Source organism: Astatotilapia calliptera, chromosome 17 (assembly GCF_964374335.1).
Source record: "Astatotilapia calliptera chromosome 17, fAstCal68.1, whole genome shotgun sequence".
Taxonomy (NCBI): Eukaryota; Metazoa; Chordata; class Actinopteri; order Cichliformes; family Cichlidae; genus Astatotilapia; species Astatotilapia calliptera.
In genome coordinates this window covers 28,561,502-28,589,072 of record NC_137438.1, presented here as the reverse complement: position 1 = coordinate 28,589,072, position 27,571 = coordinate 28,561,502, and the positions used below count along the sequence as shown (strand labels likewise).

Genomic DNA, 27,571 nt, shown 5'->3' with positions numbered 1-27,571 from the left:
CTTTCAATGCTTCACACTTAGATTTAATTCAAATATACTGTTCACTAAAAAAAGTGATAATTTTTCCAAAGGATAAATAATTATGAGTGAAATCATGCTTTGAAGATGACATTTTGTGTAGCTGTTCAAGACTAAGTTTAACTCTTGTTGAAAAAAATGGACCAATAAGTCTACTTTATAGAGCACAGCTACAGTACACACATCCACACATCCACACATGCTCACGGTTTCCCCATTAGTCACCTGTTGCTATGCCCCACCCCTTCTTCCTTATGGACAGCTGGGCTCACAAACTCTGCTTAATGTGCTCAGTGAACCTTGCTTTGACCGAAGCATTGAGTCCATGCAGTCATAAATCCTACAAGTAAAATCTAAATCATCTTGAAGGCTGCTTCCAGGTGATTATAGCATATTGTCTTATTTTTAAATTAATTCATTAGGATGTGTGAACATGTACATGTACAATGACAATAAAGGACTATTCTATTCTATTCTAGTCATGTGTGCTGACCCTCTATCATTATCTGCTATCAGCGACTAGCAGCTGTTGCTCTAATGGAAACCAAGAAACCAGTAACTTTAAAATGGTGATAGCTATCTTGGAGGGCATTCATTTTCCTTCCAACTGTTTAGACATACTGAATTCATGGACAAAGAAGGCATCACTTAAAGTAGATCTCATAGCATATTACTGACTGTACTGATGTGTTAAAATGCAACAAGGCTGATAAATAAGTAAATAATAAAATGAATAATTTATTTTCGACTTGAACAACGAAATCTCAGATGTGTTCTGATGTGTTTTGAAGTTACATAAATCTAAAGCCTAATAAATGCTCATCTGTCTCTGTCTTGCTCTTTTATGTCTTTCTTCTCTTTCTGTCCTTTTTCACATCAGAAGAATACATTAACCAGCATCTCACCCCTGAGGATGTGATACTCTCATGCTGCCAACTTTGAATAGGTCTTGCCTTAATGCACAGCTCTTGTGGAGTAGAGTAATGCATTATCTTGTCTAACACTTATTATATCACGCTTCCCCTCCAGTGGATCTATATAGATAATCTAGCATAGGTATTGATATAGTAAACAATAAAGGCCAGCTTAGGTCATATGATTGCAATGGCTGCATTCAAAATGAATAAAACATTTTTTAGACTTTCTATTAGCCAAGGAATGATCAGCTACTTTCTTTTTCTGTTCACAGGATAAAGGAATGGGTGGACCAAATGCAAAAAGATTTGATCGCTTTAACAGACACAGCCACTGGCATGCAGGACCTAATAGAGGTAAGACTGCCTGTCATGCATATACGCCAAGTAAGATTTCAAATGTGAACTGAAATATGAGTGAGTTCTCCTTATTTGTGGATAAAGGGGTGCAACGCTCTTGGTTGATGTTTTTGATCAGAGCAAAGATTTAAGAGCATCCACACAGCCAACACAAAGAGTCCTACTAATTCTCTGCCTGCTTTTTTTGATGGGTGATGGAGGCGACACATACGTTTGTGAATGCAGTGACTCAAGAACAAAGCGACAAATACATTTTCAAATTCATACAATACTTGTATCTACTAAACATCTCAGATGAGTTCAAATCTCAGTGATCTCAACCTCAAAGTCAAGGCCAAATTTTCTGAAAATCTTGTGCCATAGCTACTATGTTCATCCCACAATATAGATTGAATGGGGGTTAACCCAGACTAATAAATATCTAACAAAACTGAAGTTTTTCATGTCTCACACATAGGTATCATATACCTATCATACACCCCAAATACCAGTACTGACACTGTGCTTAATAAATCGTTATTGTTTTTACAGTTTGCACCAACTGTGCACAAACGATTTCTATAAATAAATTTATATCTATTCAAATCCATATTTACAGGACGAGAACAAAATATTATGTGTAATTTCTGTCACTTAATACTCTTAGTCTCATTAGCTCTCTCTGCACGACCTCAGGTGTCACAACACATCACCAGTCTTCATATAGTAGTCTCTCATTAGACATAACGCTGCATCTGCATCATTTCATTTCACCAGCACACTGTACACACTCACATGAGATTAACTTCACTTCTCTACTGTGATAGCTACAGCTCCTACACACACGCAGACACTTAAACACTCAAAAACACAAACATATGAGAAGGAGAAGAAGCTTTTTAGATCCACATTGATTGATATAATGCATGTGCTACTTTGGATCCATTTGAGAATAAAAGCATTCAGCCTTAAAACATGGCAAAAATCATTACAAAACCTATTTTCATTTGATGTTCTGGGATGGCGTATCACTCCAAACAAGAATTAAATGTATTTGGAAGTCTTATGGGCAGCTGAATGAGATTAATGTGCAAAACAGGGGGAGTTGAAAAGGGGTGTTACAATGCTGCCTGAACAGTTATGCTGACTCATGTAAATTACAACCTCAAATGCTGGTATCAGCTTATGCACACGAGTGCGGAAATTTCATTTTCAGCTTTCAAAACACCCCAAAGCTATAGTAATCACTAGCATTAATATGTTCAATTCAAATGTATTTATACATACACAAATTCCAAATATAAAACAATGTATTAGTACAATCCGAATCAAACATTTAATAGTATCATTTTTAATACCAGTCTTTCACTGAGTGCCTACATGAACATGCCTCAGCTCTGTGTTTTGAATGTTGGACAGTGAAATCTCTTTAGGCTTCTAAATAATTGGCTGTTTGGCATTTGTGCTTTTTTATTACTCTTGCTGGGACATATTCCATAGCAGAGTAAATGGTACAGTTACATAAGGCTTTTTTCTTTTCTAAATCACTGTGCTTTGGTCAGTGAGGCTGATGAAATATAGAAGATGGGCAATAATGCAGAGTAACGTTCTTAATTTTAGTTACACTACATCTGTCTGTGAATAGAAAATAGACAGATGTTACGTTGTTTCTGACCCAGAATTTTTATTGTGACTGTCTTAGATATATCATAAACACAGAAAGCACTTCAGAGTGGAGTCCAACAATGCGCAGGAGCTGGTGGCAACGGCTGCTGGGAACATAGAGAGACTGCTGGCTAACCGCTCCGAAGCCCTAAAGGTAAGTTTAATCTTATGATCTTTTGGCAATTTATAGGAAATCAGTTAAGTGGAAGAGAAGGTTTTCCCTTGCGTCTTTTGTCATGGTGACATAATTCTTAAGATGGAATCATAAAATGCAAAATGTACACTGTTTGCAAAATTAGGTACAGCTTGACTTCTTGCACAGCGGCCCAGGAAAACACACAGAAACAGTCTGTTTATCTTCATTTCTCTTTGGGACAGCCTCTGGAACAACATCACAGCTGATCTATTATAATCAAACATCCTCCACCCACAATACTTGATTCAGAGTTAGCAGTCTGTGTTGGTACACGGTCACGAATGACCCTGTTTAGTTTCAACTTTGAGAAAAGCTTTGTCTTTCTGACTTCTGATGCCTGTTCTGCCCTCATACCTAACCTATACTGGCTGGTTTTATGGCTCATTTGTCTGAGCCCAACAGACAGAAGTGTTCCTGAACCGTGTTCACCTCACGCAGGTTATTGAAAGGCTGCGAGGACAATTCAGAGGCCTTGGAAGAGGGAAAAAAAAAAGAAGCACAAAAGCATTTTTCAGTCCATGACAGTAATTAGTTTGACTTTTTAATAAAACTCATCTATTTAAACTGTTATACATCTTAGACCTAACTGTTGCTAGGGTTCGTTTGCCAGTTATTGAAGTGGACCTTTTCATTGTATTTTTGTCTTGTGAAGCATTTAAAATTCACTTATCTCATATATAATGTTTGACTGTGTCAATTCTGCAGCATGTTAAAGTGTTTTTACAAGTTGCTATATTAGTGGAGTGATCTCAGATGCATCTATACAATTTATATCCACATACTAACCAGACTAGCAAGAAATAGTTGAAAACTTTACTTTCTTGTCTAAATATGGTCAATTGTGGCTCAGGAAAAACACAACAAAACAAACAAACAAAAAAACATAGACAGTATAAAAGATGAACATAGCTGCCATGACCTTACCCAATGTTCTTGGACTCTATTCCCAAGCATGACAGAAGTTATGCTGGACCTTTGAGAGTTACGTTACATGGATGGAAGGGTGGCGTGCTACATTATCGGCTAGTACTTGCTATCTTAGTTAGCATGCTACATTCCTAAACAAAACAGTTCCAATACAAATACACATACATTATCTACTTTGTAGGAGACTAGTAAAATACTAGAATGTCTAAGGAGTTTGGAAAGAAGGCAACTGGACTTCTTTAAGTTTCTTGGAGATGTTTTACTCTCGTTCGAGAAGTAAAACCAAATGGTGTTTAAACCCTAGTCTGGATTATCCCTTAGGAGCCAAGGTGTAAAAATGGTTTCAGGTGAAACCATTGTGAGACCTTGCCTGGCCTTATCATGTGATCTATTAAGGTCACCTGACACACGATGTGAGTTGGGGTTGAGGCATCTGGGAAGGGATCTCAAAACTGCACTGGCAGCACAGCTTTCCAAACTTTCCAAGCTTCTTAGACTATCATGACCTGGATGACTAAATACTAGAATATCATTGAATAAAAGTGAAGCACAAACGTCTCGGATGGCCTTTACCAGACAACAAACTATATTGTTAGTAAGATAATCCATTAAAAACGCTCTAAAAGGCTCCAAGAGCACTCACAGTAACTTGAAGTTCAGTTTAATGATTCAGGATAGTGGAAGTAAGGCCTGATCGGCCTCACTATATCTGGTCTCCTGCCAGTCAGAGCCGGCACGCCCTAACTGAGATGAGTTATTAGAATGTGAAACTCGCTCTAAAGTTAAGTACTTCAATGCAGGAGTCTGTTGGGATTGACTCAAGTGGCACCTAGAGGAACTGCAACTTCTGTCACTTCTATAACGTCTTTTTTTTTTCCAACTCTCGAATTTTGGGGGCAAAAAAGATGATAACAGCCATAATGCTTTCTAATATGGTTCTGATTGCTCCTCTACCACTGCTGTGATACTCTCTGGAAGTCTGTGGTTTTGAAATGCTTCATAAGCAGCTCAATGCTCAATAGATATGCATTAATGATTCCTCTATCATCTGCATTTGTCCTGGATCAAAATTTGTATAGCCTTTGCTGTGCTTTGTATTTTGTACTGTATAAAAAAATGATAACGCTCACTTAACCGAGGTCTTGACCAGTATTATTATTTTCTCTTGGACACACTTGTTTTTTTTTTATTTTCAAAGGACAGCATGTGAAATTGATCCAACCTTTCCCTGTACCTTTAAATTACATTTAACAGTATCTCACCAACTAAATTAGGACCTTGGGATGCTACCAGCCTCGATCAATTTGACTCAAAGGGCCCGGAATATCCAATTAAGGCTGACAGCTTGTTGCCATAGCTACAATCTAATTGATTAACCCATCATATCTGCCAGGCATTTTGTTTTTCTTACATCTTCATAATTGTCAAGGGATTAGGGACAATTAGCTTTCGGTGTTGTTGCTTCACACCTGGGGAGACTAAATACGACTTATCTGTGAGTTGATGACAGTGGAATATAGATGTTGCACTACAGACTGTGTTCTAACATTTCATCAGCACCATCTGCTGTGTGTTTCACCTGTGGAAGTTAGTGCCAGTTGTTTAGTCTTTGCTGGAAGCAAAAAATGAAAGAGAGATGATATAAGTGTAAAAAAAACAAACACCATATGCTCCTGTTTTAATGTCAGTGCATTAGCATTGAAGAATATAGGTTGTGGTGGTGATGTATTTTGTGTAATGAAGTTGAACGGAGTCAACTTTATGGCAGTCAATTTATCTAAAGGACCATAAATTGTTACAGGGACTACTTAGCTAAATAATGAATGGAAATCGAAGTCAAGCATCTGTAATGTTTTGACCTGGCCTACGCTAATATAATAGCTCTCTATGAGGTAAAAAGCACTCCTCTCTGACTTTACACTCCTTTACTATCCTCTGTCGTTTTTCCCATATCATCATCCCTCATATCTTTTTGTTTTTATCTTTAAGTCCTCACTTTTTCTCTGTCTTTGTTCTGTTGAAAGGCTGATTGCGCACATCATAACTGAACATGTGAAGGAGCAGAGCTTTTTTTGTCTGGGAGAAAGGAAAGAACTGAATTGTCTGATCTTTGAGAAACACAGATGATAAGGAAGTGGTAGGAAGTCCATGAGTGCTCTATATGCTACACTTCCTTTGAGGCCCTAAACAAGAGACTAGAAGCCTAATGGATCTTGGCATCTCAGCAACAGGCAGCACTCTTTCTTTGTTCACACAGCACAGTTTGAACCTTCAAAGCTATTAAACTGACACACAGCCCTGCTATAAACAACCACGCACATGCAGGAATAAACGAGGAAACACACACAGATATGTAAAAGTAGGGTTTCAACTCCACGTGAGTCATTCTGATTTAATTTCAGGTATTTTGTGATCAGATTCAGGTATTCAGACCCTTTAAGATCAAAACGGTGCAGTAAGAATATTTCCACTTCTTAGAGTAATTCACATGATTTTTAAATTTGAAAGCTGAGACAGTATTAAACTGTAAATTTTTAAAACCAACCAAAATCATGTATATTGTAAAGTTTAGGCAATGCTGCGCCTGAACTAAGCAGTGGCATTTCTCTTTACACTGACCAAACTGCTCTCCTGGGCGGTGCTTTGCAAATGTCCAATTACTTTTGTATACGTGTCCCTCAGTTTATATGTGACTGATATCAATTGTCAGTGAACACAGTCAATCTTGCTCCAATCTTTTTCTTTTATTGTACAGACTATATACATTTGCCTTTTTTAAACATCACTTTTTGCTCATCTGTTTCAACCGTTCCAAGTTAATGTTTCCAAAGTGCTGATGATCTGACTGGGGACATGGTTTTGTCTCTTTACAGCTCATGGGTGATCAAAGAATTTGCCTCTTTTATGTCATGCCACAGTATTTTGTATTCAGCATGTGTCGTTCTTAAAAGGATGTAAAGTGAAACTGAAATTCCCAGCAGGAAAGAAACCACCATGGTACTGACAGAGAAATCCTGAAAAGTTGTCATCGACAGCAACTGTACGGTAGCTAGATTTTTTTTTTTTTGGTTATTTTTGAGGAAGGTATTGATATGTTTAGCTCTGTGTGTGTGTGTGTGTGTGTGTGTGTGTGTGTGTGTGTGTGTGTGTGTGTGTGTGTGTGTGTGCGCGCGTGTGTGTGTGTGTGTGTGTGTGTGTGTGTGTGTGTGTGTGTGTGTGTGTGTGTGCGCGCGTGTATGGCCGAGATGAGAGGGTTTTCTTCCTGATCTCTATATGACTCAGATTCTTTAGGCAGCTGCTGTTGTGGCTTAGCTTCACTGCTTCACACACAGGCTAAGCTCCACTTGTGACCATCTGCGTGCTCTCACATGCATAAGTGCATCGCCATCCTTACCTTTTCTTATCCAAAATCAGCTTTCTCTTGACCTTTTCCTCTTTCTTACTCTCTGCTGTGATCACACATTTTATCTTTCATGCCAGCCCTGTTCTTTCTTCCGCCTCAAACCCTGCTAAATTCTTTTGCCATCACTTCATCCTGATTCTGTGTCACTTTTCATTCCCAATTTCCCATTTTAGCCTTGCCCTCTGCTCCTGTGTTAGCCCTATCTGTCCTTTTATATATCTTCCTGTTGAATATAGAAGTATGTGGTATCCTTCCGCATTACAGTGTGTTAAAAAGAACTAGCAAAAATAGTTTCCCTGTTGAATTTATGTTAAATTACAAAACTATAACTACCTGAAACTAAACATTTTTCTAGTTGAGTAACATTATTTGATTTGGTAATCTGCATTTGCCATGTTTTCTCTTCTGATTAACTGGCATATAAGTAGAAGGTATCCAATCATCTGGTTGTGTCAGTCATGTGAGCCAGTGTTTTAGCAGAAGTTGAGGTTTTACATTGTGGATGTTCACATTAATTTCTTCCAGGGTGATGCTGCAAGTGTCCATCAGCTGCTAAAACAAGTACCTCATCCATGTTAAGAAGGTCTGTTAAGGAAGAAAGTGGCAGAGCCTCACCAATATAGGATTTTTAACTTCATTTTTTTCCCCCTTAATGCACAAAACATGTTATCTGTGCTTATTTATGTTATCTTTCTTTGATTATATGTTGCATTTTAAAATGAGTCTAGTTTTATTTCAAAACAATTCATAGATTATTTATTTACGCTTTGCCAGACTCGGGTCACCCCAGCTGGTTTTTAGTGTTTTTGGTGTTTTTTTTCTCTTATTCTTATTAGTCTCTTGTTTACATTTGAACTTTTCATATGTTGGCTGTTTAAAAATGCAAATATTGGCAGATAGATCTGCCTGCTGATGACGTATCGAGTGAGCTCTGGATAGTGAAGTGGTCTCAAACCACAATGGCCAGGTTTTATTTCAGCTAAAGATGTTGCTCCAAGGGAAATTAATAAGCTTGATGTTGGTTAGGTGGTCAATATCAACTTGCTTCAATGAGATAAAGTCAATACACTTAGAGATAAATGTACAGTTGGCTTCACAGCCTCTGAGGATTCTGTAACCAATATGCACCAGCTAAATGCAAAGAAACTTTTATGGTATTTGGTAATGCAAACATACTCTAACAAGTTATTTTTCTCCGTAGGCAAGGTTATAACTCACAGGTGGACAACTGATCTTCCTAAGGAGCCACATGAGAAACTGAGACTGTTGTAATAATCTGCTCAATATTAATTTAGTCTCTTTATAAGCTTATTGGTCTGACCCTCCACAACAATCCCAGTTACTCATGTGGCCCCTTGGAAAAATGAGTTGCCCACTGCTGTGGTAAAATAACAGCCTACTTTTTAATAGCACAAGTCTTTACTGTAGCATCTATTACCCAACACTGTAACAGTCTGTAATCATCTTCATGAGTAGCTTTACATCTTTATGTTTGAACAAGAAGTGTTTTGAAATACGACATTTGCCCTATGTTAAATAAGACCGCGTATTTCCACCTTTTCTGAGAAGAAGAGCGTCATTGCAGTCATAGACTGTATCTAAAGAATGGATGTAGCCACTGAGACATCACATTTTGGATGTGAAGCATTTGCCATCTTTTTTTTTTCTTTTTCTTTTAATTGACCGTGACGAACAAGGGGTGGACCTGACCTTACACACCATCTCAGACACAGTGATGAATAGTCTGTCACAAAGCAGGCCCATCTTACTTTATAAATCATAAATCATACATGCGTTTATGTCTGTTTTACTCCCAATAGGACCGTAATGACAAAATAAACATCATGCTACATTAAGTAAGTTGTTAAGTGAGACTATAATCTCATCAAGAGTAAAAGTTTCAAACTCTCCATAGGATTTACTTTTCAGAGTATGTCATGTTTTATAAGAAGTCTATAGTTGAAACATGAATGTGGAGAATTGAAATGGTTGGGTGGGTGTAAAGCAAACTAAGACCCGAGACTAAGGTAATTTCCCTACTGAACATCTATCATGCACATGGTTTATTATGAATTTATCTACACATCGCACACTTTTTGTGCATGCACACCTTTGTTCATTACTTCTTTTTTTACCTACCTTGACAGCAGATAGCCTCCCTCTGATATTCAGGCCACCTATGACTCTGTTTTCATCAATTATTGAAGCTTTCCTCTTAACCAGTACTCTTTGATGGAGCCAGTGGTTAACTTCTCCCAGTGGAATAGATCATTTCACTCCCCACAGTGACACCAGCAGAATTTTCTCGATATTTCTCATTAAAAGAAGGAATTTTACAAGTGGCTGCAAACCAGAATGGCAGAGTTACTGAAGCTGAACTATTAGCAATTAGCGAAATATGCTGAAAAGCCGTTTTTAAAGCTTATCCTAATGAGAAAAAAGCTCAGATGATAGCTTTTGCTATTGTCACTGTTTTTCCATTAAAATGTGTTCAGGAAGCAGGTGTTAGTATCAGAATATTTATTTATCTATTTTGTTTGAAACTTTGAGGAATGCTGGAAACATAGTTGAAACTTGCCATCTAAACACAATATTAAGACTAAATGCTTAATACATTGTTTTATTTGAATATTTTTCATACTGTGTGCAATGTGACATCTGGACATGCAGATGTTTTTGTGATCGTGAATAACTAACTGATGTATTCTGTTTTATTACACAGTAGAAACCATGGATAAATATTTTTTCCTATATGAATTCACTGCCAAAAAAAAAAATCCCTTTGTCAAAGATGACCCATGACCCAACACTGATGATAACCACGGACAAATTAATTTATTTTACATTTAAAAACTTTAGCTGCACTTAAGATTACACAACTTCAAAAGCAGAGATAAAAAGCAAGAAGTATTAGAGTAGCTGCCATTATTAGCTTTAACTGATGGATGGTCTCAAGATGACCTAAGACTTAACAGGGATGACTGACTTGTTGGGATAAGTGGAAGGTTATTCTCTGTGAGTGCCCTCGAGGAACTCCTCTTGTTGCTTTGTGCCCACCTTGAGGGATGCTTGTTGACAAAAACACCTGCTTATGGTGAAATGGCAGCCTGCCATCTCCCACAGACAGACTGCTGAGAGAGAGCAAACTGGCTTGCAGAAAAGTTGTTGTGAAGGAATAAGAGAATGAAAAAAAGACTGAGGAACTTGCTCATGGATGGTCTTTGTTGGTCTGCAAATATTTCTCAAGGAAAGTAAAGGGAAAAGACAAAAAAAAAATCGTTTCACCATCCAAAAGAGAAAGTGCAAAAGGCTGTGCAAAGGTACAGCGCAGACAGGCCTGGTCTATTTGAATATTGATTGGTGAGGGTTATTTCAGGCCTGGGATTGCATTAGCTCTTTGGCAGCAGATTCATAAGGCGTTGGCTTCCCACCAAAGTCTGAGCCACAATTGGTGGCCATTTTGGAAACAAAAACAACAGTTGTTCTCCAACCCTGGTTTAAATCACTCTCAGAGTGGTTCTCCATCGATAAGAAACCCCATTTCCTTAATTGTGAGTGGGCTGTTGGCATTACCTTCAGTCAGGCAGGTTTGAGTTGACTTTTAATTGTAGAGGAGAAAGACGGCTCACGCTTTAGTGGGGAGATAATGAACAAAATGTTTCTAGTCTCTCGTGTTGCCCTCGCATGGGAGCTTTTGCTCTCCACTGTGCCTGGACCATGGATGCGGCAGGTAACCATGACACCCTGGTTGCTAAGCAACATGGGCATCATAAACAGATTCCTCACTCCCTAAGTGAATCACTTCTCTCTTGCTTTCTTTTTGTTACCCCGGTTAACATTCCACACTGTTCAAACAAAATGAGAAAACTGCCATTCAAGTACCCTCATCTCTCCTAATCTGCCACATGCATGCATTAAACACAAAATTGGCTGTCTAGGAGCATTCATGTTCATTAAATTGTCCAAGAAGGATGAGAGCATGAGTGCAAGCACTTAAACAGAGCTCTTTTAAGTGTTGTGTTATGTAGCGGTGCGTAATTACAGAGGAGTCACTGATCTCTAGTGTGTGCAAGTGCGTTATTAAACCTCCACTGGATGACATGCTGTGAGTCATTAAACTCTGCTGTTAGAGTCCCAATCATAGGGTAGGCGCACACACACACACACACACACACACACACACACACACACACACACACACACACACACACGACAGTCATTGCACTCCTCATTCACACGTTTCTTTTTAAATGATGTTGTCCAATAAAATAAGAACAGTTTTGCTTGTACAGTTTCACATGAGTGTTTATCCATTTGTGCTCAAGTACTGAGTTACATTCATTTCTGAGAAGAAAGGATACATCGCATAATGACTGATTTTCTAACAGCTGTCTTTCACTTGAGTGCTGGTGAAAGCCCAAAATTGCTGAATAAACACAAATTTTCTGAATGTCGCATGCTGTTGATGTATTATTGGCGGGTTAATTATGCTAATTTAATCTTACACAAGTGTGGGCCTTTTTGAGTAATAAGCTTATTGCAGTAGGATCTTAAAGGTTTTGATTCATATAGTGAATGGGTTGGGGAACCCCAAGCCTCGAGAGCCGGTTTCCTGCAGGTTTTAGATGTGTCCTTGATCCAACACAGCTTATTCAAATGGCTAAATTACCTCCTCCACATGTCTTGAATTTCTAAGGAGGTCTGGTTAGGAACTAATCATTCAATTAAGGTGTGTTGACCCAGGGTGTTATCTAAAATCTGCAGGACACCGGCCCTCGAGGCCTGGAGTTTGACACCTCTGTGTTAGAATATTGCCTCTTGTGAGAAGCAAGGCAAGAAAGGCAAAAATAAACAATCAAACATGGCATTGGACAGTACTCAGAGAACACACATGAAAATAAAGTTATGGGAAATCTCAGATTTTTTCAAATCTTATGCTAATAGATGTAGAGAACCTCAAGAATTCCCACTACTATCATGCAGACCTATGTCGATTTATTTGAATGTTTTTGGTGTTTTCTACGTAACAGTTTTGCATATTTTTGAACCATATTTATACAAGCAAACACTTTATATACATAAAACGTAACTTACATAAACAAAACTTAAAAATAATATTTTTTGGCATTTTCAGAAATAAAATAAAAATAGATTGACTAACTTGAATAATTTTTGAGTGTGTTTTTCACACCTTAGGTGCACTAAAACTGAGATGTGGATTCAGAATCTCTTCTGAATATGAAAATGTATATTGTCATCATGCTATGATATAAAAAACTCTTTGTAAGCCCTTTTTAAACTGTGAATTTGTGTGAACTGAGAAAATATTTTAAATCAAAATATTTAAAAAAAAAAATCATCACACTTCAAAACAGTCTTCTAGAAATTGTACAATTGAAACGAGCAAAGTGGTGTTATATTTGGCTGATATCGTACAGGCGATAACTGCAAATATTGGTGTCAAATTACAGCATTTCGCAAAGGCATTAGACCACCTCTCAGGAAAAACAAGAAATTATTTTAGAAAGGAACTTTTAAATTAAACACTACTGAATCCACTGACTTGATTTCGTGTTTTTATAGCCGCTTCACTGCCTCGGGGGTCAGGCAGCTCACAGTTGATATGAAATCAGACACCATATAAACATAGCTGAAGAAAATGTAAAGATCTTGTAAACTATGTTGAGCAAATCATTCAAAAGGATAATAATTCAACGCAATTTTCATGTGTTTTCACTGTCAATTTAATGACTCTATAAAAGAGGTTTCTTGCCCAAATACTTAACAAATCCAATAATGGGACGCACTTCATCACATCATAGGTGAATTGTCTTCAGTTTGTCTGCTAATTCTGTTCTGGATCATAAGTTGCTTGTTTGGTTGTAACAAAGTAATCCTCCAAAAAATCATCACATGTCAATTAGCTTCTAGAAATATATGATTAATTATCTGCAGTCATTATAGCATTTCATTTAATCACTGAATGGTTATGAATGGAAAATGCCAGACAATTCCCAACTGTAGTTCCTATACTTGCAGTTAATCTCAGGACACTGTGCCCTTAGTCACTGAGTAATGCTATGTATGCCCAAGGACTCTAAAACATATAAAGTGAACAACAACATACACACATATGCAAAGAGTATCCAAAACAGATAGTTTGGCTCCAGAACTTTTGCAAAACATATTGCAGTTTAATAGATTTCATTTGATGTTACAGCTTGAGTATGGAATTCACACAGTAGGGATTTTAAGAGGCTTTAAATGACATGATGCAATATTGTGCAAACATAATCCTGTCTTTCTTAATGAGCATTAATATTTGAAATATTGACTCAATGAGATAAAGAGTGCACGTGTGTGTGTGTGTGTGTGTGTGTGTGTGTGTGTGTGTGTGTGTGTGTGTGTGTGTGTGTGTGTGTGTGTGTGTGTGTGTGTGTGTGAGAAAGAGAGAGAGATTTTGGCCACTAGTGACTCATTATTCACCACTTCCTGGACTGTGTGTGCTTGTGTGTGTATTTGTGTGTCTAGCTGCTTTTGTCAGCCCAGCTGTCGCAGTGCTCCGGCTTTGTGTTTGTCATCTCTGTTTTCCTACATGAAACTTATCAGATATACAGTATATGTATACAGAGGGGAGTGCACATTTGATTTCTTGTTCATTATAACTCTATCTCCCTCTGTCTGTCACCTTTAGTCCCATTCAGATATAGGCAACAATAGCAGTGCCTCAGAAAAAGACCGTTTTCATTGTTTTTGTTGTTGTTTTTTAAAAAAAATTGCTTTATATTGGTCAAATTGTGCTTTTTAATTGAATCAGCAACAGTAGCTATCACAGTGTGTGAGTGTTTCGATCAAAAACACTGCCTCTGCTCCGTCACGCTTCAGGAAAGAGCTAAAGTAAGCACCATTCAACTAGTTCTTGTTGTGATCCGTAAATAGTTATATGTAAAGCCAAATCGCTGACGATCAAAATGGTAACCTTTCTTTCGAAACATACAGCGAATCAGTGAGTGGCTGTAGGTGTGTCCATGTGCAGAACCGTCACATCAACTTTCCAGCTGGGTACAGCTGTAATTGGGAGTTGTTTGCAGCCAGCTGGCACACAGATAGCATGGTCGGCTGGAAGAGTTTGCTGCAGGAGAGATGAGCTATCAAACCACAGCACAGCAGTGGATCAGCACCAGTCTCTAACAAGTCACTTCATGCTAAGTTAGTATGTTGGTGAGAGTGATGTCTTCTCTAAAAGACCAGAGTTGTGTAGATAGGGTTAATTTGTCAACTTGCATGCACTCACTGTACAGTTGTTTTCCTTCTGGTGCCAGTGTGTGTGTGTGTGTGTGTGTGTGTGTGTGTGTGTGTGTGTGTGTGTGTGTGTGTGTGTGTGTGTGTGTGTGTGTGTGTGTGTGTGTGTGCAAATGTATGTCCTCTCTCACCACTTTTTTCTCACCACTCTCCTCCTGGCTCCCTACAGGCTGAGCAGGATAGATCTGACTAAAGTGCTGCCAGTCACAACAGCAGATGCTCATGTTTCCTCTGCTCTCCCGTGCCTCCCTACACATCAGTGAGATGGCAGGTGTGTGTGCTGTCCTGGCAGTACTAGATGCTCTAATCAGGCTGCCAGGAGCGTGTGTCAGTAAAGCAAGCATGTTTACACAGTACATCTCTGTGTGGTGCTTACAAAATCACAGGAGTTTCAGAGCACAATATTTAATCCAGTGTTCTTAGATCACAGACAAAGGATAAAAAAGAGAGAGCATGTGTGAGGGACTCAGTGATTATAAGAGTTTACATACATTAACTGTAATTTTATCAATTTTCTTCAGCTTTAAACTCTTTCCATTGCTTTCTATACTCCACCCTTACTACGACATATAAAGACTCATCTCCATCAGGCAAATCATCCTTGCATTAAAACATAATGTGAGGTGTTATTGATCAGTAGAGAGCTTCTTCCACATTTATCCTCCAACAGTGTGCTAAAGATAGCAACCCTGACTAAAACAAATAGAAAATATACACTATAAATCTACAGAGTTCTTGTTTGGAGTTAGTTGTTGTTGTTTTTGGGCAAAGTTACACATTATTTGTCATTCTTTTGAGGCCAGCTCAGTTTATACATGCCATAATGTTTATAGCTCACATAGTTCATGGGTGTTTATTGCTCTGGGTCCTCAGAGATGACATTTTTGTAGCATAACACATTCAGTTTGCCTCATCGTCGAGTGACATCAGAAGGAGATTAAAGGAATTACAGAAGACATGACTCATTTTCTCCGAGCAGAAGAAAAACACGTGCAAGCGTACACAGGCTGTGTCCAAGTATTCAGTGGATTTATGAAAGATCTGTTCTGAAGTGGTCACTTGAAGCTTGTTAAACATTTTTTTCTTTCTTATTTGCTAAATGTCAGCGATGTAGCGCCAATTTGAATTTAGCATTTTGGCACATATATCAGTAAAACTCATATTCAGTAGCATGTCTGTCCTAATGAATTCACCTGTATTTGACTGTCCCACAAAAGTGGATGGTCCCTAACTTGAAGTAACTTGGTTCTAAGGCATGAAGCTACATTTTCATTATCTTCTCACTAACGCAACAATGTTCTCATTAGTCTTGCTAAAAGAAATTTGCTCATATTGTATATTTCTATGCCAGCTTGTTAGCAAATCCTTATTTCAACATCTTCTCATTATGTATTGTAAGATAACTGGTGTTGCATTTTTCTTTTATGTACTGTTTGACATGTGTTTATGTTGCACTTTGAGCAGTAAATTCTAAAAAACCTTTAACTGCTTAAAGGAGTAGAAAGGCACTGCGAGGCTGTGGATTCAACATAAAAGAGAAGCTACAAGGTGGAAGAAACTGCTGGGCACTTTTGACCCCTTCACCTCCCGATCTGCTGCTGAGATCCTTATAAATGCCTTTTCCTGTGCCATGTGTTTGTGTGTGTGTACAGCTGCTTGAAATTCAACCTGGCACCTTTAACTACTGGGTGAAAGGAGTCAAAGGTAGGTCAGCAGGTCTCGCCTGCAGGGAAATACCAAGTAAAATGATAGTAAATACAAATGCCTGTGAGAAGGTATCTCTCTGTAATCCATAGCTTTTAATTAAAAAACAAAGAAATATTTCAGTGGAAGGAATAAGATCAGTATGCATACCCTTTTTATTTTGTTGGAGCATCTTTTGATTGTGATATAGCAGTCAGTCTTTTTGGGTAGGAATTAGCATGCCGCATCTTAACTTGGCAAATATTTGGCCACTCTTCTTTGCAGTATTGCTCCAAATCTGTCAGAGTGTGAGGGCTTCTCCTGTGCACAGCCCTATTCAGCTCATTTCACAGATTTTCAGTGGGATTCAGGTCTGGGCTCTGGCTGGGCCATTCCAAAACTTTAATCTTCTTCTGGTGAGGCCAGATTTGGATGTTGATTCAGATATATGCTGTGTGTCATTGTTCTACTGAAAGATAAAATTCATCATAATCGCCTGCTTTCTAGCAGATGCCTGAAGGTTTTGTATAAAAACCGAGTGGTATTTGGAACTGTTTATAATTCCATCTACTTTGATTAAAGCCTCAGCTCTAACTTGTGATCGTGCATGACGTCATGCATGTAGTTGTCTGGCTTCCTGACCAGTATTGTTGGTTTCAGTTCAGTTTTGGAGAAATGTTCATACTTGGAAATGTAGTAATTCTTCAATTGTTGATGACTGTCTCATACCTTTCAGGAATAAGATCCCTTTAATGATTTTGTAAGCTCTTTGCATGGCATAGTTATGCTGTGACATGCAAATCCATAAATGTGAGGAAATATTTGCGTGATTGGTTAATTTTGTATGCTGTCATATCCCCACTTATGAGCGTGTGCAAACTTACTGTATGCAACCACATTATCGTTGTGTTGTTACGTGGACATCTGTGTATGGTTAAGTTGAGCAGCTGCATTCTGTATGTGTTTAAGTACTGAACACTATGTTTTCTTAGTAACGTGTGAGCAGGTATGCTGGAATGAGTTTCATTCACCTGCTGCGACTGATATCTAGACTTACATGATGTGAATGTGATGAAAATGCTTTGCAAATTGCTTTTGTGCGGACAACAGAAATGCACACAAAGCCCTTGTCTTCTTATCATGTTTCATTCTTTCGATAATGCTTGGAGCTAAAATGGGAGTGCTTCCACAGTAAATGGCCATCTGTGGGTTTGTGACCACAGAAACGACACACAAACTGATTTGTCTTTGCACCATTAGTGACCTGACTGGAAACTGACAGGATATTCCCATTAAGTCCATGCAGCCTGGTTGCCACTGGCAACTAGAAACAAAATCTACAAAGGCACTGTGTGTTTGTGCATGTGCAAATAAAAAGACCAGAATGACCCCACTGCCAAGACTCATATACCTCAAAAAAAAAAAAGGGGGGGGGGGGGGGGATTGTGTGCATGTGGAGAGTCATAAACATAAAACTTGTCTAACAGAGCAATGACAGAGCAGGTGGCTACCAGGAACGTTGTATACATATTTTCCCTATAAGTAGCCCACATGCCGTGTATTAAAGCTATACCGAAGCCTTTTTTCCCCCCTACCATAACTGCACAGACATAGCAGTAGCGCGTTTTCACCTTTGCTCCCGCCATCTCTTAAAGCTGCTGCTAAATTTCCCCCTAATGAGACACAACCAGAGCGTGGTTTGCGATGCTTTCAGCTTCCAGAAAGCATAATGGGGTACGGAGCACAAGCATAACTAGTAATGTGAAGTCAAATATGTGAGCAGCTGCTACTCTTTCTGCTTGTTTTATCTAATTTCTTTCTTTCTTTCTTTTTATGGACATTGATATTTTAAATCAGCAGAGGCTTTTTTTTTTCTAGCTTTCCAGTAACGTGCAATATTTGGTGCATGTTCATGCTTCTTACTTGTGTTTTGATATGAAGTTCTGTCTACCACCAGGAAAATGTGGGGCCAATTGTTCAACGATAACAGAACAAGTGCTTTTGTTTTACTTGGTAACTAATGGCAACTCTCCCAAATAGCTAAAATGATGTGTTGCGACTTTAAAGTTTGTCTCATTATCTGTGATTTCCGTTAGACTTTTGTCCCTTGCATAAAAAGATCAGCTCTGTGTAATATATCTTATTGTATGGCAACAAGAATATTAGCTATCTGGTGTTATATTCAGTAATTTTGTTTAAGTGATTCCAAATCGTGCCTAAATCGTGTTTGAAGCTTGATTTTTCATCACAAACACTGTGACTAATATCCCATCCTGGGATTCACAGTCAGACTTTGTGCTGCCTCGCTGATTCTTGCGACTGTCGTGTTTAATCTTACTGCAAAATTATATTATGGAATGAGAAGAGGAGTGGGTTGATACAGTGAATTAATTTACTCCTTTGCCCCCATCAGATTACGTGCCTATTTTGTGTGTGTGTGTGTGTGGGTGTGACACGAAACTCATAGCGACATACACAAAAGCAGAAAGAGCTGGATTTCATATTTCCCAAGGGCAGTTAATAATACAGTGAATTTCTGGACCATGTACAGATTAAAAACTGGGACCATTATAAACCCATTAACCTAGTCATTATGATCAGATCTCGGGAGAAGATGGAAGGTGGGTGTCTAATTTTAGCACAACTCGGTGTCAATGGTTCTAATTCATACCTGAAGGTATTCGAGGGAAATGTGGTATTTTCCCTTGAAATACACTCTGGCTAAGAATCATATGAAATCTGCTGCATTTAATTTTTATGATCACCATTTCTCTAGCTGACTTAGTTGTAGTTTTTTCGTTGCTGCCTTAGAGTCAAAAGAATTCAGAGGTTTTTATAATATTAAAATGGTCTTGCATAATGTGTTTTTCTCTTCTACTCTCCTTCTGTCTGTCTTCTTTTAGAGGCTGGCAACAGAAGCAGAAAAGCTTCAGATGCAACACGTGTGGCAGGACGACAGCGACGTGAGTGAGCAGCCAGGGCATGATCTATCTAATATGTTCATTAACAAGGCTGTCTACATACAGATCAAGTGGTTCGATGAGCTCCATATGTAGGGGAGGTGCAGGGACATGTGATTCATAATCCTTATCATAATAATTGGAAGGAAAATCTAATTCCAATCACAATAGGGCTATAATGACTATATTGATTGAATTTTATCATTTTACATAGCAGGCGGAAACTACCAAGGTAGTTATGATGAATAGGTGCACACTCACACGCACACAGCGATTGCTCTCCAGTAATCTTAGTATTACTTACCATATATAATAAGAAGAGTGTTTACTCATTGAATTGCTTTGCCTGAAAGCAAGCCCAGTGTTTTAGATCTAACTTTTTCATAATAAACGGAAATGATAAATTTTATCTCCTCCAGCCGATTTACACATAAAAAATGACCTTCTTTGTACGTTTTATAGTGGGGGAGATTTGGAGGAAAAATCAGCTTAAACATTATTCAACATTATATTTAAAGATTATTCAATGCCGTGCATACTTTCTTGTGCTTTGAAAATAGACAGCGAGATATGGATCTCTGGGTTTTGATTTATTTATTATATTACTCACTGAGTTCGATATCCTTTTCGCCCTTTATGTTTGGCTAGCAAATGTAATTATTCTGGAGATAATGTGACAGGGATTCTTGAACAAATTAACCAAAGAAATATAAAATATAAAAGCTAAGAGTCATGCAGAGTTTATTGCATCTAAATGTATTCACTGTACAAACATCATGCATTGCAATTGTTATGCGGTAAACAAAAGGTGATAGTTTCATACACCTCAGCCCAATTCAACTGAAACAGCTTATCCCTATGTGAACCTGTGGCTCTTTAGTGTACTTGTCTGTGTTTAGGATTCTTTAGCATTAACAAGAGGTTAATATAATACTCTGTCCAGATTCTGTGTATATCATTCATGTCTTCCCTTTGGACTCAGTAAGACTATTATTTGTAATATTACTATAAAGTATAACTTAGGATGTGTGTTTTCATATTGTATAATCAGTCAGTTGTCTGTCAATTCTATGATTTGTGCCTTTCAGGACATAATAAAAATGATCTTGTCTATACCAAGTCCAGTAACATAACAAAAACACATAATACACCATGCTGTTATCTATTTAACAAAAACGAAGCCAAAATGCAGAGGAATCCTGTGGAAACACCAAATACACAATAGATGCTAAGAGCTACTTTAGCAGTTTTAGCATTAGCAGCTAAAGTTGCTAAAGCTATAAATTAATCGTTTTTTGTATGACTTTGTGTGGAGGAGTTTTGGTCTACTCTTCATCACAAGTTTGCTTCAGTTCATTGAGGTTTATGGGCATAGATGTATTCACAACTCTGTTAAGGTCCCAACATTTTAAAATGAGATGAGGTCTGTGCTTTGACTGGGCTATTGCAACACCTTGATTCTTTTGTTTTTCAGCCATTCTTTTGCTTGGGATCATTGTCCTGCCGAGCTTTAAGCCACTGGACAGATTGCCATTTGACTCTGAAATAGTTTGGTATGCTGAGGAGTTCATGGTTGACTTAGTGACTGCCCAAATCATCACCCGTGCTTGGCAGTCGGTATGAGCTGTTTGTGCTGATGAGCTTTGGTTCTCACCAAACAAGGTGCTGTGCATTATAAGCAAATGTCTTCATGGCTTCTTCTTGGCATTTTGTTACAATAACACACCTAAATGTTCCAGACCAGGTGTATTCTTTTTACACACTGCTTCTGCATTTCGTCTTTTTTACTTAATTTTTGTTAAATAAATGATGACATGGTGCGATATGTCCTGATGCGCAAAGAATTGACAGAGAGTGTACTTTTACCATGACTGTTGCCACCATACTAAGACATGAAAAATATCATCTTAATGTGATAATAGTACATTTATTGAAATAGCAAGTGGAGCATTGTGAGTGGTGTATGTTTGTGTGTGTATGTGCCTGTGTCTTCTCTGTCTGTCACCTTTGATAACTGGGTCAGTAATGCTGGACACCTCTTCCTGCTGACACTTGAAAGCCAGTGCCAGCTGCAGTAAGAACAGCACATTTGCATGTGTCAGTGCATCATAATCATTTTTAATCCTTTTGCTGTTGTTTGTGTTTGCATTTGGTATTCACTTATCGCATTGATATACTTCATGTAAGAGTAGGATTAAAGTCCCAAATGTTATGCTGCTTAAAATGTAAATATAATGCTTTACGACCTACCTGAGAAAACAAAGGTCGCCTTTTATGACTGCTGACAGAAAGTAGTGATGGAAAGCACCATAACTGGTGGGAACAGATGATGTTCAAGTTTTTTCTAAGTGGATAGCACATTAAATGAGTCACTTGGTGTTTAAAAATGTAAAAATGAACTGCAGGTGTACCTGTGTGAAATGAGATGCAATACATTAATAAGCATATGCATATTCAGATAAGATAGATCATACACACAACATACACGTTTGTTATGTATGTATTCACTTTTTGGTTCTTACGCTCCCTTCATCTCCTTTGCCTGTCTCACACATTAAGTGTTCTTGCACACAGTTTTCTCCTTTGGGAGGTATGATGGTGTGACCTTAATGTGCAAATTGTCTGCACTAACGTCACCTGACACAAAACATCATGAGACAGTCTGCTGTTATTAACTTGTGTGTATGGGTGTGTTGTGGCACACATTGCATATATAGTTGATCTCATAAGTTTTCTGGTATATTGGAGCAGTCAAAGCAGAAAAATGGAGAGCAGATGTTTGTGTTTGGCACAGTTTGCCCTGCTAAATCACTTGTGTGTGAGATAATTACAAACTCTTTAAGCTAACACAGCAGTGTTAGTGGCAGGAGCAGTTGCTGTCCTGTTGGCGTGCCACTTCAGAGGTGGTATGCAGGTGGTTGGAATCAGTGAACCATCTCTGTGGCTCCGGGGCATTCTTACGTCAACAGCTAGGCTAGCTTGTTATCACTCTGCTAGCCCATGTACCGACAGCAAGCCCAGCAGTGTAAGAGCAAAACAACACCACTTACTTCACTGCTGCTCAGTATCAGACGCAAACTCACTTGGATTGCAGGGAAAAGTAGCAGGTGCAATGTTAAACTGAGAGATTCAGATGCCCTGTTATGGTTTTTGAGACTAGCTTTAGCATTTTTTTTTAAAGTTTTGTTCATCTGCTTTCTGTTTCTTTTCTTTTCTTTTCTTTTTTCTTTTGCGGTTGAACATGATTTATTGAGATACAGAATTTTATTAAGCTATTTGGTGATTAGCCTCCAGTGACCCATCGTTGCAGAATGGAATCCCAGTGGTAACAGGAATTAGGATAGGAACCTTAATTTTTTAATTGAAATCTTTCGCTCTTCGTGCTACGTGTAGAATTAGGACATTCATGCTCTCCTGATGATAAACCTTTTCTGTTTTGGTCACTGAAATACACACTTTCTGCTGCTGTCAGTGACAGGTCAACTTGTTAGCTGCTTGTACACTTAGTTTTACACTGCACTGACATATACCAGTGTGTACTCCAGGTAGTGCACAATGTGGCAAGACTGGGAGCAATAAGGAAACACCACACCCTTTTAAGCATGGCCATCTGTGAGGGTAATCTTGGTAAAACACCTTTAAGATTTGGACCAGCATTAGATGCTTTGTTTGTGTAAGAGTTTGTGTATTTCTTGTCATGCGTTATTGATATTTTCCTGTTTTGGTGTTTTTGCAGGTCGAGAAAATCAATTACTACAATGCCAAAGACGGCGTAAGTACAACTTGAGCAATTTGATGTGATGCCAATTCTCCAGTAAAATCCTACAAGCCATCCACATCAAGCAGCATTGTTGCATTGTTACAATGGGGAAAAACTGATTTGAGTTTTCATTGTAGCCTTTAAGAACTGTAACACTTTAAAATTTATGCAAATAAATCTCTGTTAGTACAAATTTGTGCATGCCACAAAAGCTGTTTTGTGCTTGTACTAATATTTGACTTGTGTTTATGAGACAGGGTTTTTTTTTTATGGATTAGGGCCAGTTCATGTTTAGTGCATCACGCATTTAATGCCTCTCCTGGCCTTGGACATCATTTGTCTGCTTTGATAAACAGATTTCGACATCTAATTCCTCTCCACAGCCCCAGTGGGAAACAACCACACACCCACTGCACACTAATGTCACTCTCTGTTTGACTCTCCCCTTTCTATCTACTTCTATCTAGATACTGGCATTTATCTATCACTGCATAACATTTAGCATACATTATCCATTACATGAAGATACTACACGTACTATGCAGTAATTTTACAGTGTACACACATAAAGCCAAAAATGTTTTCCATGCGATTTTAAAATATCAAATTCTGCTATTCTTCTTTATTTTCATGTGTAGCTTAGTGGGATAGAAAGCGAGTCAGATACAGAAGGGAAGAAAGATGGAAAGGAGAAGAAGAGGATCCCATACATTCCCGAGGATTTCAGTTTTGACCCAGACTTCAAACGAGACGTCTCCTATAACACAACTGCCGTCCACATCCCAACGGATATATATGAAGGGTGTAAGTTAAAAAAAACACACACGGTTTCTCTCTCTCTCTTTACCTTTCGTCACAATATGTACTATTTACAGTACTCAGGATGTGACCTCAGCCTTCCAGTGCTGTCTGCACTGTGTAGACAGTTCCACGTTAAGGCTAAACCATTCCAGTCTATATATAACCCAAATGCCATCCTCCCAGTGGTCAGCAGTCTGTAGCTCCCACTTTACCCTGGTCACCAGCTGCTCCTTTCCCTCATGTCCACGATGGCCCCACTGACCTCTCATAGAAGGTCTGTATATTGGCCTTTGGCAGGATGCTTTGTATTTGCCTGAAGCTGTTCACAGCTATTTGACCATGTTTATCAGTAATCTTTTAGTATCTTTGTCCAAGGGTCTTTATTTACTCTAATGTTCACACCATAGAATTATTAAGTGTGCCTATGCAAAAGCACACTTCTTATCATTCGTCGGATTAAAGGCCCTTTCCCATAGGACGCGGCATGCGCTGCCTAGAGCGAAGGCCCCAAATTTTGTGTTGCGCTGGCCGTTGCACTCTGCTTGTACGTCATTTTATTGTGGCCGTTCTACATGACGAATCATGGCACTATTTTTGCAAAATTTGCAAAACACTTGAATTCTTTCTTCAAAAGTGCACCAGAGGATTACCCAGGCCAATTTGAAGCCCCCAGCACAGAGTCGGAAAACAGAATGGTCGGGTCATTGATCATACTAAATTTAGCTTGCTGTAATTAAATGTAACAAGTTTAGCTATAAACTTTTTCAGAGCTATATAACTGACGTTTGATCTACTAGGACCTTACAGTGTCAAATACAAAATGGGCATCTACCGTGTGAGTATAATGACTGGACACTGGTTCACACAAATATATAGCTATAAGCATGCCTGTACGTACATGTGCATAGAAATACTTGCATTAAATGTCCTTGCTGGTAGATATGCATGCATATAGATTATATGCGATATAGAAACTATATACTATATTAGGACATTTAGAATTAAGAGGGCAGACAACATAAAGGGAAGCTTGTAATTTGAGAAACTAACAGTGAATTAAAGGTCATAATTGCCTCACCATAATAATCTGAATGAACTCTACTATTTCAGTTCAAGCTTTAGAAAAGCTTTTCATAGTCACACTTCATCACTGACTGCAGCTTAACATATCACGTTACAGTAATGTGTCACAACTTCATTACAAACTACATTAAACTACACATGATAGTAACATTTATCAGAACATTTAACTAACTTTTTCTAATCCAGGCGTTGGTGCAGAAACATTCATTATCAATTCCAGTGATGATCTTCTCTGTGGGCCCGTGGCTAAATTCGGTGGACTTAGTCACATGACTTTAATGCCCTTATACAGCGAGTCAGTCAACATATTGGACTATAAATGTGCACAGTGACGGGCCTCTGACTGTGCAGACATTTTTGTCATAGCCAAATGGGCAAATGCACTCAGTTATTTTTACAAGCCGCAGTTATGACGATGAAAGGACAGAGAAGGGTAGGGGGCCTGCGTGGTAGGAGGGGATTGTTCTTAGTGTGATTCGTTCAACTGTTTTTTGCTTCATTACAGTATTCATGGGCGTCTGTCCTTCTGTCTATTTCTAGCGGGACCATAAAACCCTAAATTACTTTCATGTTAATGTTAGTGTGACTTGAAAGCTACTCTGCTAACTCTGCTTATTGTATTACATAATCAATGGCCCTTAAACCTGTTGAATTGTGGGCTGGTTCTCAATTGAGATAGAACTGACTCCACACTGTTGTTGTTACTAACACCAGCAAAGAACTGGTGAGGAAAAGTACAAATCTGTGAATGTTAATTTTCGTTTCTAAATTAAAAACCTGACCTAATAGACTGCGTTACCGATTGCATTTAAGGTAATATTTTCAGCGATTTTCAGTAAAATACAGCTAAAAAAAATAACTTTTACCATTATAGGAGCAGGAGATGGAGGGTGGGGTCTGGGCAGAGTCCCTGTTAGCGCAGTAATAAAGCTGTGCTAGTGCTGTTGCTTTCTATCTCCAAGGACAGGCTGCCACATTGCTGCCTCTCCTTCTGGGTAGTACTGTCAGCGTTGCTATGGCAATATCTGTGTGTCTTTGGGTGTGCGTGTGTGTGTAGGAGGAGACACACACACTTAGCCACGCCCCGATGTTCTATCTCGTTGTATGGAGGAAGGATTGGTAACTTGATTAGGGGACTTTGTCTAGACAAGGCTGGCGTCCTTGTGGCTATACTGATGCTAAAGGAGCAATGCATCATCCGACCCTTTAATTGCAGTAGACTTTCTCCACAACCGCTACATCTTCCTATCACTTCCTCTTTTTCTTTTTCCTTTCTCTTTACTTTATGCTTTAGTTCCTTTTTCATGCCTTTGTGTGTACCTTCTTAGCTCTGTTTTTTTCTGTCTTCCTCAGTACTTTGCTCTCATTCCCTTCACCCCACCCTCTATCACTCTATCCTCTCTTCCCCATCCCTCGCTCTATTATATTAGGCATATTAATAGTGTGCTGTGAGGAGACAAATGCGCTACCGTCTTTCTCCTCTGCATTAGTCTTACTGATTGGTATCCATTCCACCCACTGCTCCAATGTGGGTGGTCAGACTGGGATTCATTATCATGTTTACGTGTGTGTGTGTGTGCATGCTTACCAGAAAAGGCTAGGTTTGTATGTATGTGTGTGTGTGTGTGTGTGTGTGTGTGTGTGTGTGTGTGTGTGTGTGTGTGTGTGTGTCGTAAGGAGAAAGAGAGGAAGAAACACTTTGGGTGTGAGGGCTGTGTGCATATGTGTGTGTGTGTGTGTGTGTGTGTGTGTGTGTGTGTGTGTGTGTGTGTGTGTGTGTGTGTGTCGTAAGGAGAAAGAGAGGAAGAAACACTTTGGGTGTGAGGGCTGTGTGCATATGTGTGTGTGTGTGTGTGTGTGTGTGTGTGTGTGTGTGTGTGTGTGTGTGTGTGTGTGTGTGTGTGTGTGTGTGTGTGTGTGTGTCGTAAGGAGAAAGAGAGGAAGAAACACTTTGGGTGTGAGGGCTGTGTGCATATGTGTGTGTGTCACATCATATGCACCTACTCTACTGTATATGGATCATGTGTATGCATGTCTCCTCTCTCATTAAGCAGACTGGCATGAATGCGATGAGAAGAGATGAGAAGAGAGCATTGCGGCCTTGGCAGGAGATCCGAGGCTCGTCTGATGCCCGTTTCCATCAACACTGTGTGGCACCTGTCAGCCCCAGACACACAAACGCTCTGACATGCTGGGATACTGTGACACCGTGTTTGCGTGTGTATGTGTTATAGTTACAGCCCCTTTGGAAAAGCTCACAGCACATGAACTGATTTTCTTTTCTTTTTGCACTCTTGTGCCACTTGATGCACGTCCTAATTTATTTACGATGCTGGCAGCCAAACTTTGAGGTATCTTCATTTTCATCTCTGTCTATCTCTGTGTGCGTATCCTTCCTTTATCTTTCTTCCCATCTCACAGTCATTACATTAGTGCAGCTTTAAATTGTGTCCTTGCGACAAGTTGGATGCCTTCCTGTGATTTTTTTTTTTAATCAGCTGATAGGAGCATACCTTTTGG

The 27,571-nt window shown here is 38.8% G+C and overlaps 1 protein-coding gene across 2 annotated transcripts in view; it reads left to right on the top strand.

Annotated features, from left to right (window-relative positions):
* The window catches only part of cacna2d1a (calcium channel, voltage-dependent, alpha 2/delta subunit 1a), a 96,400-nt gene that overhangs the window by 20,386 nt on the left and 48,443 nt on the right, over window positions 1–27,571 (top strand). For both annotated transcript variants that reach the window (XM_026146521.2, XM_026146519.2), the window contains exons 2-6: window positions 1,208–1,289; window positions 2,974–3,090; window positions 19,351–19,410; window positions 23,144–23,179; window positions 23,806–23,971. In XM_026146521.2, the coding sequence (XP_026002306.2) occupies window positions 1,208–1,289; window positions 2,974–3,090; window positions 19,351–19,410; window positions 23,144–23,179; window positions 23,806–23,971 (461 nt within the window). The remainder of the gene's footprint in view (window positions 1–1,207; window positions 1,290–2,973; window positions 3,091–19,350; window positions 19,411–23,143; window positions 23,180–23,805; window positions 23,972–27,571) is intronic.